Source organism: Mustela lutreola, chromosome 15 (assembly GCF_030435805.1).
Source record: "Mustela lutreola isolate mMusLut2 chromosome 15, mMusLut2.pri, whole genome shotgun sequence".
Classification (NCBI taxonomy): domain Eukaryota; kingdom Metazoa; phylum Chordata; class Mammalia; order Carnivora; family Mustelidae; genus Mustela; species Mustela lutreola.
The window spans coordinates 56,830,714-56,848,112 of NC_081304.1; the positions used below are offsets into that span (position 1 = coordinate 56,830,714).

A 17,399-nucleotide genomic window follows, 5' to 3' on the forward strand; every position below is an offset into this window, starting at 1 on the left:
CAAAGTTCCAATCTTGTTCTAACATTGTTAAAATTGAGTGATTTTAACATTGTTAAATAGGAGTCCTGTTTTGCCCCATAACAATTACCATTTCCCCCCCATGATATTACTATGGTTGTTTTTTGGTTTTTTTTTTTTTTTTTTTTTTTGGTTTTTTTAGTTTCAGAGGTTGACTGTAGTGATTCATCAGTTGCATATAGGCTCTTGGTACAAGAGCCAAGACTTACATTTGCAGGCTTACTCACAACCATGTCTAGAACTTGTACAGATTGCATGTTTTCCTGAGGCCAGACCAGGCAAGCACCGTGCTACCTCTGGGAGGAGTATGGCTGTGCAATCTAGACCTTTCCCAGCTTAGTTACAGCAGAGCCCATCCATGGATGCCCCGCTTCTTCCCTTCTGGGCACAAGCATGCACTTACAGTCACCATGATTCTACAGGGAAGGAACAGGCCAAGTGAGAATCAGCCAAAAGAGGCACCAGAATGCTTCCAAGAGATACAGGGTAGCCTTCGGTGCAGGAGGGAAGAGTTGAGACATGGGGAATCTTGCTCCATCCTGGGGCCAGACGCCAGCGGTCATACCCCACGGGAGCTCTTGGAAGCCATCAGCGCCGGTGCGGCCACGGTGGCCAAGGGGTGAGCTCCAACCTTTATGCCTGTGTCTCCCAGCTTGAAGGCTCCTTGGAACAGGAGAAGAAACTGCGGACAGACCTGGAAAGAGTAAAGAGGAAGCTGGAAGGGGACCTGAAAATGTCCCAGGAATCCATTATGGATCTAGAAAACGACAAGCAGCAAGTGGAAGAGAAATTGAAGAAGTAGCTATCTCGTGTTTGATCTTTGTGTTTAAGCCCGAGTGCCAACTTACCCCCTTTAAAAGCCTTGTATTTCACGTTGTTGTTCTTTTAACTGTATAACTATGTATCTGTTTGCAGGAAGGAGTTTGAAATCAGTCAGTTACAAACCAAGATTGAAGAGGAGCAAGCCCACAGCTTACAATTACAAAAAAAGATCAAAGAACTGCAGGTAGAAGTTTTAAACCTTCCCGACCCAGAAAACCCTTTCCAAGGGTCCCTCCTGCCCTTGTTTTTGCCCTTGCTTGTGTTGCTTTAGCTGCTTATTTTCTTCCTATCCTCAGAGCTGGAGGCAATGTTTTGTCCTTCCCTTGATTTTTCTGAAATTAACATTTTAATCTTGCCAGTAGCACATACACAGATTTCTTGGGGAATATTTTGGTGTTACCAATAAGGCCAAATTTGACTGGCAAGGGTGCATGGATCATCATCCATAACTCTCCCTTCTCAGAAGTCACTCTCACCTTCTGGTGGATTGTGTATACTACTGGCTCCCTTGCTATGGGTTTATGTATGCATTAAGGACCCAAAGAGGGGTGGCTGGCTGGCTCAGGCGGTGGAACGTGCAACTCTTGGTTTTAGGGTTGTGAGTTCGAGCCCCGTGTTGAGTTTACAGATTACTTAAAAGTGAAATCTTTATAAAGAAAGTCTTGAAGAAATTATCTAAGGGAGATAGATACATGATACACACATCCTTATATATATACACATATGTATTAAAATATGAAGGAACAAGAACATAAGTGTAAATATGTATTATATATCTACATATATATTTATTTATGCATGTAAATATGTTCATTAAGTCTACGTGTATTTTATATTCTATATACTTGATTTTTTTTAGCTTAAATATGATAACACAGAGACTATGGTTCTACAACTTGCCACTTTCATGTAGCAATGCATCCTACAGAGCTGTCCATGGTAGACGGTAGACATGGGTCAATTCTAAAGACTTTATGAACTTCTGGAACATGCTTCCATCATGGTGGATTTGACCATCCCCTACTGAAGGACCTTTAGAATGTTTCCAACCGTATTCCTCATTAACTTAATGTTATCATGTAGTCTTTTTTTTGTGGTGCCTACCCCCAGTCCGTCACCACCCGCCTTGCCCAAAGTGGGCTGCTCCCTCTCCCCACCAACATTCCTGATGCAGTGACCCTTTCAGGCCCGCACAGAAGAGCTGGAGGAGGAAATCGAGGCAGAGCGGGCCTCCCGAGCCAAAGCAGAGAAACAGCGCTCTGACCTCTCCCGGGAACTGGAGGAGATCAGCGAGCGCCTGGAGGAAGCCAGTGGGGCCACATCCGCCCAGATCGAGATGAACAAGAAGCGTGAGGCCGAGTTCCAGAAACTTCGCCGGGACCTGGAGGAGGCCACCCTGCAGCACGAAGCCACCACAGCCACTCTTCGGAAGAAGCACGCCGACAGTGTGGCCGAGCTCGGGGAGCAGATAGACAACCTGCAGAGGGTCAAGCAGAAGCTGGAGAAGGAGAAGAGTGAGCTCAAGATGGAGATCGATGACATGGCCGGCAACATTGAGACAGTCTCCAAGTCAAAGGTAACTGACCCCTACTCTTAGCAAATGCGAGGCAGCTACGTTCACCTGCCCAGGAAGCAGACATAATTTGATGCCCCCAAACTCACTGTCTGTTCCAAACTGCAAGGCGCTCCTGCCTTCTGCCTGCTCCCAGTGCCCCTAAATTCATTCCTGTCTTTGGAGCTTGACTCAGTGACCTACTATGACTTGAGGTCTCATCATCCTTCCAGAATTTCAGAAAGCTTTCAGAATCTTCCAAACCATCTGGCATTTTCTAGAACTAAACCTATGGAAGGATTGCACCAAAGGGCCTTGCTGGGTATGGTTGGATATGCCACCTCCTTGGCCCACGGTATCCATCCCTGGGAGGCATAACTAATGAGAACTTATGCGTGAGAACAGAGTTAGCTCCAAGTTTTGTTACACTTGAAGCATGTAAAATTCAGGAGGGGAGGAACTCTTTAAGAAAATGTATACGAAATTATACATACAAAGTTAGGCACAAAAGTAGTCATTCAGAGTGAGAGAAAGAAGTCACAAATTATTGGCACCCTGGAGACACAGACCGTTTGCCAGAAAGTTCTCCCTAGAAATATATTCTGCTTGCATGTAGCTTTCCTTCCCCACCTGGAACCTTCTATAGCTACTTGCATGGTCTAGGGCCCATGCAAGTAAAGGTCATGCTCAACCACACCAGTTTACCGGTCAACCCATCCCTGTGTATGACTTCAAGGTAAAGGCTTCCTCAGCGATGATATCCTTGTAGATTTGTGGGGCCTCTTGCTGTCCTTGTTTAGGATCTGGACTCCCCCACCCACGCTTTCCTCTTGATTTCTTCCTCAGTGCCTGACTGCAACTCCTTTTTCTCTCTCGTCTGCTTCCCCGTTTTTCTGTCCTTCTTGGCTTTTTCTTCCCTCTAAGGAGTTAGGTCTATATGTATTCTCTGTCCCTGTCTTTGTCTCTCTCCACCCCCGTAACCCCTAGTCCAGGTTTCAGGGTTGTCTGGGTTAGAAGAGATGACAGCATCTACTTGCCACCTCCTTCCTCTGTCACTTCATGCTCTCTGTTCTCAATTTTAGAATGCAGTGGAAGAAGTACCTTACATTGTTTTATTTTTTAAGTTGTTGTATGCTTTGAATTTTTGCCTTGTGATTTGCTGTCTCTTTGTCAACTGCCCTAGATAAAATTATTGTATGTTCATATGTCATTTTCTCAAAGATATCCAAAGCCCCTAGAGATCTTCCTTTGAATCTAATATCTTTGCCTCTTCTGCTACCATCTTATACTTCCTACTCTGAAGAAAAATACATGCTCAACATATTTATTTTATGTTACATGAGGTAGGAGGAGGACGTCTACAATATATGCAAGGTTTTGAAATAAACTCCACGAAAACAAGGGCCAAACTAGAGGCTGGGGGAGTGAATCCCTCCGTGCCACCTCCCCCATAAGGAATCTTTTGTATAATCAAATGAAATGTGCAACAGTGTCTCCTGAATATACTGCTTGCAAACAAATAAATCAGAAGGTAATATCCCTCACATGGCAACAGAATTACTTATGTTACAAGAGGATCCTGGGGTTCCTTGGAGTAGCATGTTCTCAAAGGTTGTTTTTTTGTTTGGCTTTGGGTTTTTTTTTTGTTTGTTTTTTGTTTTTTGCAAACCAATCAATATTTATCTACCTAAAGCTGTTGCTCCAACTAATTGGTGACTAAGCAGTCATCACAGATAAATCTTGCCAAACCCGAAGTGATGGTAATTTTTTAAACTGACGTGTATGTGTTCTGCATTCTTATTTTTATTTTACCTGACAAGAAGCTAAACTAACCCAATTTCCCAGTTCAGACCTGGACACCAGAAACCCAATATTTCCCATTCATGTTGACTTTTTTTTTTTTTTAGAGTAACGTGGAAAGAATGTGCCGGACTGTGGAAGACCAATTTAATGAGATCAAAGCCAAAGATGACCAACAGACACAGTTAATCCATGATCTGAACATGCAGAAGGCAAGACTGCAGACCCAAAATGGTAAGGATTGAGGGGCTGGGTTCCAGAAACTACAGACCATGGGTCAACAATGTTCAGCAACACTCATGCTCCTGTTTGGTAGGGGAACTGAGCCACCAACTGGAAGAGAAGGAGTCTCTGATCTCACAGCTAACCAAAGGCAAGCAGGCCCTCACCCAGCAGCTGGAGGAGCTGAAGAGACAAGTGGAAGAAGAAACCAAGGTAAGAATGCCTCTTTCTGGAATGGCAGAGTCAGAACCTGAGAAGCCATGAAAACTGGTTGGAGGCAGCCCTACAGCATGAAGTCTGCTACTTCTCTTCTCTGCTGTGTGGGAGAGTAGGAACCTGTTCTTTGAGGGCACAGGACTTTGGTGTTGGATCTCCTTCAGAGCCAAGGTGCTCCAACCTCTGGGCTCTTCTGCCCCTCATAGCGTGGTCTGATAAACACCCTCACCAGCCAGGGCATCCCTTCCCGACATTCCCCTCCCCCCTCCCCCACAGCACCTGCTCGACCCATCTCTGCCTCTGTTCTCTCACTCTGCTCAGCCATTCAGCCCAGCCCCGCCGAGATGCCCTCTCAGTTCTTCCTCATCACTCATGCGTCACCTGCTGCAACACCTGAGTTTAAGTTCTCCCCCCTCCCAAAAGACTGCACGGCTCTGGGGACACACTTGGGACATATGCATGAACATGAACCTCCTCTTCGTTTTCTTGACTTCCATATCTAGGTCTTCATGCTCATCAACGCCCTTCTCCCCGCAGATCTGTAAACTCCTCCTAGGCAAGAATAATTTTTTTCCATAGCACCAAACAGTAGCTACAATGCACACAGTAGGTGCTTAATAAGTGCTGTCTATGGTGTTTAAGCATGAGAATGGGAATCCAGGAGTCCACCCAAATGGCATTCCTTGATGGTGGCCTCAGAAAGTGTTTTGTGGGGGGCCTGGCTGGCTCGGTCGAGACTCTTGATCTCAGGGTTGTGAGTTCAAGCACTTTGGGTGTAGAGATTACTTAAAATCTTAAAAAAATAATAATAATAAATAAAAGGAAAAGAAAGAGTTTTGTTTTGGAACCTCAAGATGAGAGCTAAATTGTCCTCTTCACCAGGCAGGATTGAGCAAAGGAGGCCTCTCTGGGCATGTTCTCCCCTGCCCGGAAGAGGTAACAGGCACAGAAACAGAACAGCTCACATCAGAGTCCCCCTGCATGGGGACACAGCCTCTGGTGACACCAAACAATACTTTTTTGGGTTTTCTTCAAGGCAACAGCTTTCCATAGCATTGCATCAAGTAACAAGAAAACGAACCCCTTCCTAAGTCTGTTTCAATTCTTCTCCTTGCATAAGGAAAAGAACTCAGTGTGGTTACATCTCTCTAGCATGTGCTCATTTTCCTTATTAAGACGTAGAGAGAGCAGGCTTCAGGTACGGAGGCACACAGCAAGTACCTGGCTGGAAAGTGATCAATAACATTGCTTTACCCGCGTTGCATTTATTCTTAGAGCTCCCTTCTGTGTGTGGCACATGTTAGTGCTTTTCTGTTTATAGTTTAATAGTTTACTTTTATTTAAATACAATCAGGGAGCCAACATGACAAAAATGAAATAAAACAGGACATATGCAGATATGGCTAAGTTTGTGAAGGCAGCTCAGGAACAGCTCACGTTGGGAGATGCTGGTTTAGAGGAAAATACCTTAGCTTGGAGTATGGCCGAAAGCCTTTGCAATCTGTCACCACCCTCCTCCCGCAGGCCAAGAACGCCCTGGCCCACGCCCTGCAGTCCTCCCGCCACGACTGTGACCTGCTGCGGGAACAGTATGAGGAGGAGCAGGAGGGCAAGGCCGAGCTGCAGAGGGCGCTGTCCAAGGCCAACAGCGAGGTGGCCCAGTGGAGGACCAAATACGAGACGGACGCCATCCAGCGCACGGAGGAGCTGGAGGAGGCCAAGTACGGGGCTCCCCGGCGACAGCAGAAGCGGTGACCCCAGGACATGAGTGAGGGGACAGAGAACGCTTCCTGCCTTGGGAGACAGTCTCTTCCTCCCCAGCACTTTGAGTTTTTGTTAAGCATTCAGATAGGGCATCCCTGTTCTTCCCCTGGGACTGTCCTTTCCACTTGGTTCCCTTGGTGGCTTCTTGGTGACCTGCTTTGCCGCCAAGCTCTTTGGGCTTCTTCAGGTGGTACCTGTCTATGCGTCCCATGCTATGTCTTGGTCTTCCCCAGTTCTAGCCCCGAATCAACAGACAGTTCTGAAATTCTGAAATAGTTCACCTTTGCCAAAAAAAAAAAAAAAAAAAAAAAAATGGTTCTTTTAGGAAAAAACTGGCCCAGAGGCTCCAGGAAGCAGAGGAAAACACAGAGGCAGTGAGCTCCAAGTGTGCCTCCTTGGAGAAAACCAAGCAGAGGCTCCAGGGGGAAGTGGATGAACTGATGCTTGACTTGGAACGCACCAACACGGCCCGCGTCCTCCTGGACAGGAAGCAGAGGGACTTCGATAAGGTCTGGCCCCCAGAGAGCCACACCCTCTCATGCTTGCATGTGTGAGAGACACGCCCACCCGGGAGGTCTACCGAGCATCAGGTCAGGGCGTGCGGGAGGCTGGGCTTTGTAGTGTCTCTTTGCGTTCCTGACAGTCCCTCCAAAGTGGATTTTTAGTTCAAGCTAATTCAGATTACTCTGAGATGCCGCGGAAGACCCATGAGAGCATCCTAGTCTGGGGCCCGTGATCTAGGACAGAGCCCCGCCCTGTTTCTCGAGTCCCCAGGATGGAAGGGTAAAACCTCAATGTTGCTCACAGACAGCCCTCGTTTTCCTGGGCTCTCCCAATTGCCCTGGTCCTTCCTGCTGTTCACGTGTCCCTGTGCCATCTCCCAGGTCCTTGCAGAGTGGAAGCAAAAACTGGACGAGAGTCAGGCCGAGTTGGAAGCTGCTCAGAAAGGATCCAGGTCGCTTAGTACTGAAGTCTTCAAGCTCCAGAACGCTTATGAGGAAGTGGTGGAGCAGTTAGAGACGCTTAGGCGAGAGAATAAAAACCTGCAAGGTGAGCTGCCTCCCCCACCCACCCCAGGGGAGCACCGGTACCCTCCCCCCCTTGCCTCCTGCTTCCCACTGCCCTGCAGAACCCTTCCGTCTGCTCTGTCGACCCTGGAGCTCAGCCCTGCTAATGCCACAGACATAGTCATAACTAAGTGTCCTGGAACATGAAGGGCGAACTGAGTTGCTAAGTTCACCTCTTCTTAGAGAACAAGATCCTGCACGGATTCTGTCTGGACGTGGCTTAGTGTCCTTGGGCGTGCCACGAAATCCCTTAGGACTTCAGACTCCTGGTCTGCAAAATCAGACCAGACCCGATGTCCCCGAAAGCCCCTTTCAGTCCCAAAAGACGATGATTCTCTATTCTATACATTGTCTCCAGCATTTTCTCCCCCGGCCCTTGCCGCGACCATTTTACGTACTTGGTGAAGACTTAGCGTTCTGGCCACTCCTCCCTCAGCATGGTTCAGGTGGGGCAATACGCCTGGGTCGTGCCAAGACCTCACACAAAGGGTTCCACCGTGTTCTCTCCTGCATAAGCGGGAATGAATCACCAGTCCCCAGGTTGCCAGGCAAAAATGCCTCTGCTGTCAACGCGAGCCCCATCAAACACGCTAAATCGAGCCTGTCCTTTGTAGAAGAGATTTCCGACTTAACCGAGCAGATTGCAGAAATTGGCAGGAACCTTCAAGAAGTGGAAAAGACCAAGAAGCAAGTGGAGCAGGAAAAGTCAGACCTCCAGGTCGCCCTAGAAGAGGTGGAGGCAAGTGTCCGGGACATGACATGAGGGTGCTCAGGAGGGCAGGATGCCAGGAGGTGGGGGTGGGGTGGGGACTAGACCAGACCTCTGGGGCTACTTCCTGCCAGGAGGGGCCGAGGCTCCACAGGGAAGAACAACCAGCCGTCCCTGGGGAAACAGCTGTGCCGTGTTTCATTTCCTGGGTGTCCTCTAGTTCAGCACATCTCCCCTTTGGAAAATAAATAAACACGTTTGTGATGTCCTCAATGTCTTCCTCTCGGGAAGCAAGAAATCAGTCAGCAGGTATCTCGAGAACGGGCTCAGAATTCCTCGGCTCTAACAGGGTCACACGCTAGGTGGTGTATGGACACTGAGATTTCTGGAAAGTCAAAACAGGGCCAGTGTCCTGAGGCCCTAATCGGTGTCGCCAGTGCGGGGCAGATGGTGGAGCTGTTTCTAGGGAAATTTGCATGATGCAGGATAAGAGGTGAGCAATTACTCTGTCATTTTAGACAATAGGGTGGCTCCTGAGTTAGAGTCCCTGTTAAAAACAACAACAACATGGGGCGCCTGGGTGGCTCAGTGGGTTAAAGCCTCTGCCTTCGGCTCAGGTCATGATCTCAGGGTCCTGGGATCGAGCCCCGCATAGGGCTCTCTGCTCAGCAGGGAGCCTGCTTCCCCCTTCCCTCTCTCTGCCTGCCTCTCTGCCTACTTGTGATCTCTGTCTGTCAAATAAATAAATAAAATCTTTAAAAAAAAAAAAAAAAAAAAACAACAACAAAAAAAAACACTCGGGCACCTGGGTGGCTCAGTGGGTTAAGCCTCTGCCTTCACCTCAGGACTCCCAGCTGCACCTGGATGAGGCCCTGAGGAGCAATGAGGACCTCAGGTCATGATCTCAGGGTCCTGGGATAGAGCCCCGCCCGCATCGGGCTCTCTGCTCAGTGGGGAGCCTGCTTTCCTCTCTCTCTCTCTCTCTCTCCCTGCCTACTTGTGATCTCTCTCTCTTTATTAAAAAATAAATAAATTTTTTTAAATCTTAAAAAAAAAAAAGACACACCCAATAAAGGTTTTACTTAATTCAGAAAGGTGCTCTGTCCCTCTCCAGACACAAAGTTTTTAGTAACAGATACAAAGCTTTAGTCCCAGGTTCATTACTAGGAGGGACATTTGGGGGCCACATTGTCTGACCTCTACTCATCTGTAAAATGGGTAGAATAATATTCGTTCTATCACACTGGCTAGGAAAATACCCATTCAAGAAGGGGGGCTGCCCATGACCTCCCCCACCGCTCCCCCCAACCACTCCTCTGCTTCGATCAGGGCTCCTTGGAACACGAAGAGAGCAAGATCTTGCGTGTCCAACTGGAGTTGAGCCAGGTGAAATCCGAGCTTGACCGCAGGGTCACTGAGAAGGACGAAGAGATCGAGCAGTTGAAAAGAAACAGCCAGCGAGCGGCAGAAGCCATGCAGAGCATGCTGGACGCCGAGATCCGGAGCCGGAACGACGCCATGAGGCTGAAGAAGAAGATGGAGGGAGACCTCAACGAGATGGAGATCCAGCTGGGCCATTCCAACCGCCAAGTGGCAGAGACGCAGAAACACCTGCGCACCGTGCAGGGTCAGCTCAAGGTGAGCCCAGGCTCCCGTGGACCTGGCCGGTGCTCGCCCTGTCCCGGACTCCAGCCTCACTCACGTCCGGCTGTCCCCGCAGGACTCCCAGCTGCACCTGGATGAGACCCTGAGGAGCAATGAAGACCTCAAGGAGCAGCTGGCCATCGTGGAGCGCAGGAATGGCCTCTTGCTGGAGGAGCTGGAGGAGATGAAGGTGGCCTTGGAGCAGACGGAGCGTACCCGCAGGCTGTCAGAGCAGGAGCTGCTGGACGCCAGTGACCGCGTGCAGCTCCTTCACTCCCAGGTGCATCCCTCCTCCCTCTACCCAGGACCACTTGGTGGGCAGGCAGGACCCTCACAGTGGAAGGGAGCACCGCCCTTCCTCTCAGACAAGTGGTCAAGACCAAGCGGCTTTAAGCTTAGTTCTTTGGAGGTGGCTGGCTGGTGCAGTCAGTAGATATCGGGGTTGTGAGTTCGAGCCCCACTTGGGTGGAGAGATGAATTAAAAGTAAAATCTTCAAAAAAAAAAAAAAAGCTTAGTTCTTGGACTAACTATGCTCTGAGCTTTCTTTAATCTGAAGATAAAAGGTCATGCACGTCTCCATCTCAGAGAAAGGAAGGATGAGTTATTGCATCAAGGGGCTGGAGAAGGCTTCACAGAGGAAGCAACCTCTAATGGCAATCTTGGAAAATTAGAATTATCTTTCAAAATAATTATCTTTCAAAATATTTTTTTTTTACCTTTATGAAAGTTCTTGTTGGGTTTTTAAGGAGATAGGAGTTTATCGAATACACCAGAAGGGAGCAGGGAGCTGTCCCCCACCTTTATAAAAGTCTTATAAAAACAATTCTTTGTTGCGAAATAGAGAGCCTACAAACAAACAAGTAGAAGAAGCATACCAGCCACCGTGTCCCCTTTGGAAACCTTTTCTTCCAAGCTCTCGGAAGCTCTCATCAATCTCTGCCATTATTATACTTTTGTAAAAATGCGATCGGCATTTCTGCAGCTTCCTATTTTCATTTTAACAAAGTGTCATTTCCATCCCTTTAAATCATCTTCTATGACTTTTTTTTTTTTTTGAAGATTGATTGATTAATTGATTTGAAAGAGAGAGAGAGAACGCACGTGTGCATTGTTAGGGGAAAGGGCAAAGGGAGAAATCTTGAGCAGATTCCCTGCTGAGTGTGGACCTCCCCCACACACACTACTCTTCCCTCCACCACCACTCCCCACTCAGTCCCATGACCCTGAGATCATGACCCAAGCCAAAGCCAAGAGCCAGTTGCTTCACCGACTGAGCCACCCAGGTGCCCCCGCCGTGACTATTTTTAATGGCAGAAAAGTAGTTTATTACAGTAGGGTGATGTGGCAGTTTTATTTAATCTATCTTCCATGGCTGGATGTTTTTAATTATTCCCAATAAAATCTTTACCACTAGAAAGAGTTCTATGATGAACTTAACTTATAATAAGCTTTCACGTTTTCTCGTTATTGTTTCTTGTCTTAATATTCCTAGATGTAAACAGGTTGCTGGAAGCAGAATTTCATGGTCCAAAGGATAAAGACATTTGCAGCTTATTGTAACTCAGCCTTCACAAGGTGGTCTCCATTTTTATTCTCATTGAGAGAATATGTAAGATCTCTTGCCTCTAAATCCTCAAAGGCCCTAGTTACACGTCTTTTAATCCTGACCAACTTCACGGTTGAAAAACACCTCACCTATATAATTTTTATTTTCTTGGGGCACCTTGCTGGCTCTTTGGGTAAAGCATCCAACTTCACTCTTGATCTCAGGGTCATGAGTTCAAGCCCCATGTTGGGCCTGGAGTCTACTTAAAAAAATACATATATAGTAAAGTTTTGATTACTAATGAGTAACTGCTTCTTCTGGCAGGTTCCACCTATATACACTTTGTGCCCTGGTTTCTTACTTGTGCAATTTGTCTTTTTTATGAATTGAGGAAGAGAGTGTTTTTTGAGCAATATACATTGGGAGCATTTTCTCCTTTGTCACGCTTGTAATTCTATTTACCGTGTGTCTTGATCATTAGATTTCTCATTTTATATATTTAGGTCTACCCATCCTTTTCTTGCTCCAACACCTTTTAACTTCTTCCTCAAACATGTGAAAGTCTACCTTTATCAGTTACTCATTCATTTTATATACAGTTCTTGGGTCTGTTTCAGGACCTTCTGTTTGGTCAAGAATGAAACAGTACCTAGCAAATCCCCCAGGGAAAAATAAGAAATATGACCATGATTGATTGCCTTCCCCATGCAAATTTCTCCCCCTCAATTGTTCCAAGCTCCCAAAGATAACCTACACCTCTGGCATCTAATTTTTCCTATAGAACACGAGCCTGATAAATACCAAGAAAAAATTGGAAGCAGACATAGCCCAGTGCCAGGCAGAGGTGGAGAACTCCATCCAAGAGTCCAGAAATGCAGAGGAGAAGGCCAAGAAAGCCATCACAGATGTGAGCTCTGTTCCTTCTTTGCAGTGCCTGTTTTTGGAGTCAGGGAAGGGGCTTCGAGGTGGGGACAAGGCAAGGAGGCTTTGTCTCCTGATGACCTACAGTTGGTCATGCTGGCTTCCTAGAGAGGGAGTTAGATGAAGCCTCAGCCAAAATCAGCTGGGGAGGAGATACATGAATAGTCATGGTAGAATGAGGGAGCCAGGAACAGCATGCACAGTATTGACCTTGACAGCATCCTCTGTGGACTCCTGGTCGGGATGCCAGGTGGCCCACTCATACGTCCTATGAACTTCATCAGGCAGCCATGATGGCCGAGGAGCTGAAGAAGGAGCAGGACACCAGCGCCCACCTGGAGCGCATGAAGAAGAACCTGGAGCAGACGGTGAAGGACCTGCAGCACCGTCTGGACGAGGCTGAGCAGCTGGCCCTGAAGGGCGGGAAGAAGCAGATCCAGAAACTGGAGAACCGGGTAGGGTTCTAGAAGGTTCTAGAAGATTCTGGTTCTCAAAGTGATATCCGGTTCAGCCATCCTGGACAGAGCCAGGTGGTCAGACTGGCTGACCACCACCCTCACGTCTTGACTCTTTCTAGACTGTGGCTTTGGGACCACTAGGTTGCAGGAGAGTGGGGGTGGATGGAGGGCATGCAAGTTTGGTCTGAGGACTACATGCCGATATGCCCACCTAGGTCTCCTTCACTGGTTCCTCCATCCCAACACACACACACACTACAACACTCATGCCTCAGGAGCTGCAGAATGAAGACACTTGCAAATAGTCACATCCTGTTTTTATAGGAATTCAGATCCCTATAAGTGAGGGGAAATGTACTTTGCATTCATAACATTACGTAGTTTATGTAAGTTACATTTTGGACCAGCCTCTGTTTTGGTGAACAATGGCTCATCCTACGTAAAGTCTAGAGTCTCTCTTCACCTCCCACCCGCCGGCTCCCGTTTGTCCCAGACTTCTCAGTCTCTGAACCCAGTCAGGCTGCAATGCTGGGAAGCTTCTCCCTCGCTCCGTCCTAAAGGGCAGGTGACTGGCACTTCCTCCCACGTTTTTCCGCAGAAAAAACTCTACCCCCAGTACAGAGGCAGTCTTGCTTCTTTCTGAATCTGGGAGCTGATCTGTATTTGTTTTTGTCCCTTCGCGAAAGGCTTCCTTTGTTGCCGGGACCCCTTGCTTTTCCCTTGAGACCTGGGGACGGTTTATTTCATTTGTTTTTTGCACATGGCTCCATTACCAGTTCTGTGGGGCTGGGGGGGTGGGGAGCTTGTTCTTTCTAACTTCTCTGTAGTCCTGGGAGGGAGGAAATGGTGGCACGGGAGGAGAAGGGGGTGAGGGGCAGGCCAAGAGAAGGAGGTGACCTCTCAGCAGGGAGGCACCCCAAGTGCACTCGGGCTTCAAGCCTCCCAAGGATGTGGTTACCAGCACATGCACACCATGGATGTGAATGATTTTTTTTTTTTTTGTTAAAAAACAATAAGGCAATAGGCACATGAGTAACAAAAGTCAACACCACGGAAGTCAGAATTTCTTCCCCCCCAAGTTCTCTAAATTCTTACTTCTAATTCTTACCAGTCATCCTCTATTGCATGAGCTTAGCCTGTCCTCATGGATCCCTCCACTGAGGGAGGGATTAGAGCCCATGCCTCCCTCTCTGATTCTTTGGTTCCTGGGCCAGCCAATCCCCCTCATTGCATGGCCCCTCAGCTGGCCTCCAGCCCCAGCTGCCCCATTATCTTTAGTTCTGCAAACCTTCCAGAGGCTACTAGAGCATTGCCAGGAACCCATATGTTTCGCAGAACCTAACAGTAAACAGCTTCCCAGGGCGCATGGCTAGAGAGGGGGCTATGGATCGTTTTGGGAACAGTGCCCAGAGTTAATCCGTTCCACTGGCGGATTCCAAGGTTGATCTGGTGAGTCCACAAGCCCAGGGCTGCCCGTGTCTGTGGCCACTGGGATTCCCTGTGGCTGACCACTACCCTCACGTCTTGACTCTTTCTAGACTGTGGCTTTGGGACCACAGTTAGTGACCTGTGTCCTCGGTGGCTGTCCTGTTCCCTCAAGACTTCAGGAAAGCCAGAAACAGTTATGAAGTGACCACTACTGGCAGAGTGCTTTATCATTTAAAACATGCTTTTAAGTGCTTTGTCTAACTTGACTCCCACCTTTGATGCAGGTGGAGTGGGAATTACAGTCTCTACCCTAAACCCATAGAAACTCACTCTTAGGGGCAGCTGCTTTGGCTCTTGGAATCAGTCAGCTGGCCCCAGGGCTTGAACACACCTGGACCGTTCCTGGCCCAGGCTCTCTCCCTGACCCCCTGCAGCCTCACTTGGCCAGGAATCAGGCCCCCCAAAATGCTCACACAGGCTTCACCTGCAGAGATGAGTCGGGGCTGAGGCCCAGGCCTCGCCAAGCTGCCTCCCCCAGGGGAAGAGGCGTCCTTGGCCAAGCCCAGCCTGGTGGCCGTGCTGGGGGCACCAAGGGCTGCGTCTCGTTCTCCTTTGCACAAGGCCACCACACCAGCAGTGGTGGCCCCTTGTGCCCAGGGTGTTTCCTGAGCTCTAGGAGGAGACATTTTTACAAACTATATTTAGGGGATCCCAAGTTCACCCTAAAATGACCATGGGAGAAGTCTGGCTGCTCTGACCCAAATGCTGGGCTCTCTCCACCCCCCCCCCAAAAACCAGGTGCGTGAGTTGGAAAACGAGCTGGATGCTGAGCAGAAGAGGGGGGCCGAGGCTCTGAAGGGGGCCCATAAATATGAACGCAAGGTCAAGGAGCTAACCTACCAGGTAGGTGTCTCCAAAGCCTCCGTGAGCTCCAGGTTGCTCCGACCCCGGCATAAGCTGCGGTGGCGGTGGCACGATGCTATGTTTGCAGGCCGAGGAGGACCACAAGAACATCCTCAGGCTCCAGGATCTGGTGAACAAGCTGCAAGCCAAAGTGAAGGCTTACAAGAGGCAGGCTGAGGAGGCTGTGAGTAGGGGGGTCCTGGAAGCCCACGCCCACCTAAGGACGCCCAGTCCTCATCAAGAGTCTATCCTGTCGTGGAGCCTAAGGCCCAAGTTTTCATTTGCAGGCTACAAAGTCAGGGACGCCTGCCCACTTCTCTCCCCTGGCTTGTGTTAAATAAGGCTGCCTGCCCCCCAGCTGCACCTCCCCCATGCTTCCTATCTCATCTCAGGTGGCCCTGCCCCTCACTTTATCCCCCACCCCCAGCCCAGAACATTCTAGCTCCCCTTGCCAGCCCTACCTCACTGAGGCCCCAGCCAGCTCAGCCTACCCCACCAGCCCTCCCTGAGCAACCTGACCTTAGATCCGCCCCCGATCCCGGTTCACAACATCACACCTTCTCCTCTTCCCTCCCTCCCTCCCTACTCTGCCTCCCTCCCACCCACCCTTCCTGACCTGTTGATCAAACAGACCTCAGAGATATTCTAGCAAAAAGCTGGCCTGCGGTGGTGGGGGGAGGAGGGCGGTTTGGGGTAGGGAAGACATGGGGACTTTTTCCTGTTACAGAAAATAAATACTTTGGGAAATCCTAGGTTAAGCAAAGTTGAACCGGTTGCTTTCAAGGATTTTTCAGATTTTGTCTGTGATGGGTAATGCACTCTTCAAAGTGAACACACCATTGTGAAATGCAGCTTTGTCCCCCACCCACAAACCCAGGTGGAACTTGGAACCTTTTTATTGTATGCAGAGCAGCCCATAGCCCATAGCCTTAGCACTAGGGTTCTGAGGAACAAAATTTGGGGGACCCCGCTGCTGATAAATGACTGAGCAGATGGCTTCTCTCAATGTCCATTTTCCCTCCCTGCCCAGGGGCTCGTGGTTCCACCTTGACCACAGGGAAGCAGATCTGAGCTAGTTAAGTGGAGGGGAAGGGGTCTGTGCCCATTGGATGAGGATGGTCACAGCGAAACTGTCTGGGAGGGAGGGTACCAGGAGACCACCTTCTTGGAGAACCTTTGGATTGTCCTCAGTAGATGTGGGGACAATGGCCTGGCCACAGGGCAGACAGTGCTGGGATAAGGCCAGGGCGAGGAGGCTTAGGGCATTAGACTCTGACCTTCCAGGTGCCTTGGGAGGACTCAGGGCTTAGGTCCTGGCAGAGCAGGAATGTAGGGGAACAGGCAGGGGTCCAAGGAGTGGCAGCACTACCCTCAAGGAGGCCAGAGAGCATACATGGTCAGGGGCTAGGAGTGGTGTCCTGGCACCAAGAGAGCTGGGCTCAGCCCCCTCTGCCCTCAGGGAATCCAGGGCCCAAGCCCTCCCGGTTCCCCAGCGCCCCAGAGAGGCCTGCAGGGACAAGAAACCTCAGAGCCAGAGTGAGAAACTGCCTCCTGTCCCTCCATCTCCCCATTCAGGAGGAGCAGGCCAACACGCAGCTGTCCAAGTGCCGGAGGGTCCAGCACGAGCTGGAGGAGGCGGAGGAGAGAGCGGACATTGCCGAGTCCCAGGTCAACAAGCTGCGGGCCAAGAGCCGAGATGTGGGGGCTCAGGTGAGAGCAGACGTCTTCCCCAGATGCCGAGATCCGGAGAACACCCAGTGAGAGTACAGAGGCCACCCCTCCAGCCAGGCCCCTGCTGGTTCCAGAATCATGGGGCAGGGGACAGACGTCTTATCACCCCCATGTCTCCCTGTCTTAAGAGGTGCTGCCCGGGAAGCCCCTGCTTTTCAGGGGACTCGTCCCTCTCCAGGGACCCATGGTTTTGTTTTTATGATGTGCAAAAGGAAACAATGCCGTTCTTCGATACTTTTCCGGAAGTTCCTGCCTTTCCAGCTGCTCCGCGTGAAGGCAGTACTCAGCCTTGCCTTGGGTTTGACTCATTTCCTGCTTGTTCTCCTCCCACAGAAGCTGGAGGAATGAGGCCTTCCCGATGCCCGCTGCCGTGCGACACCCTGGGAGAGGGGAGGGGTGGTGTTGTGAGAAATAAAGTCTGCTCGTTCCTCGTCTCTCTGGCTCTGCGTGTTCATAATCACGGCCCATCCCACTTGCTCGGGGTGCTTTGAGAGGCGTGTCCGACCTGCTGTGCGGACACAGAAATAAGGGATGTGGTAAATACGAGGAAGTCCTCCTGGATCCAGCAGAAAAGGCCAAGAGAAAAACCACTGCCAA

General features: G+C 49.5%; 1 protein-coding gene across 1 annotated transcript in view; it reads left to right on the top strand.

The window, feature by feature from the left end:
• The window catches only part of LOC131815566 (myosin-13), a 52,051-nt gene extending 35,066 nt beyond the window's left edge, over window positions 1–16,985 (top strand). Inside the window, exons 23-38 of the mRNA XM_059147305.1 lie at window positions 671–816; window positions 934–1,024; window positions 2,027–2,416; window positions 4,300–4,426; window positions 4,509–4,627; window positions 6,155–6,351; window positions 6,720–6,903; window positions 7,279–7,444; window positions 8,076–8,200; window positions 9,500–9,808; window positions 9,891–10,094; window positions 12,143–12,268; window positions 12,567–12,737; window positions 14,967–15,071; window positions 15,160–15,255; window positions 16,647–16,985. Coding sequence (XP_059003288.1) covers window positions 671–816; window positions 934–1,024; window positions 2,027–2,416; window positions 4,300–4,426; window positions 4,509–4,627; window positions 6,155–6,351; window positions 6,720–6,903; window positions 7,279–7,444; window positions 8,076–8,200; window positions 9,500–9,808; window positions 9,891–10,094; window positions 12,143–12,268; window positions 12,567–12,737; window positions 14,967–15,071; window positions 15,160–15,255; window positions 16,647–16,832 — 2,742 coding nt within the window. The 3' untranslated portion in view covers window positions 16,833–16,985. The remainder of the gene's footprint in view (window positions 1–670; window positions 817–933; window positions 1,025–2,026; window positions 2,417–4,299; window positions 4,427–4,508; window positions 4,628–6,154; window positions 6,352–6,719; window positions 6,904–7,278; window positions 7,445–8,075; window positions 8,201–9,499; window positions 9,809–9,890; window positions 10,095–12,142; window positions 12,269–12,566; window positions 12,738–14,966; window positions 15,072–15,159; window positions 15,256–16,646) is intronic.
• The last annotated feature ends 414 nt before the right edge of the window (window positions 16,986–17,399 follow it).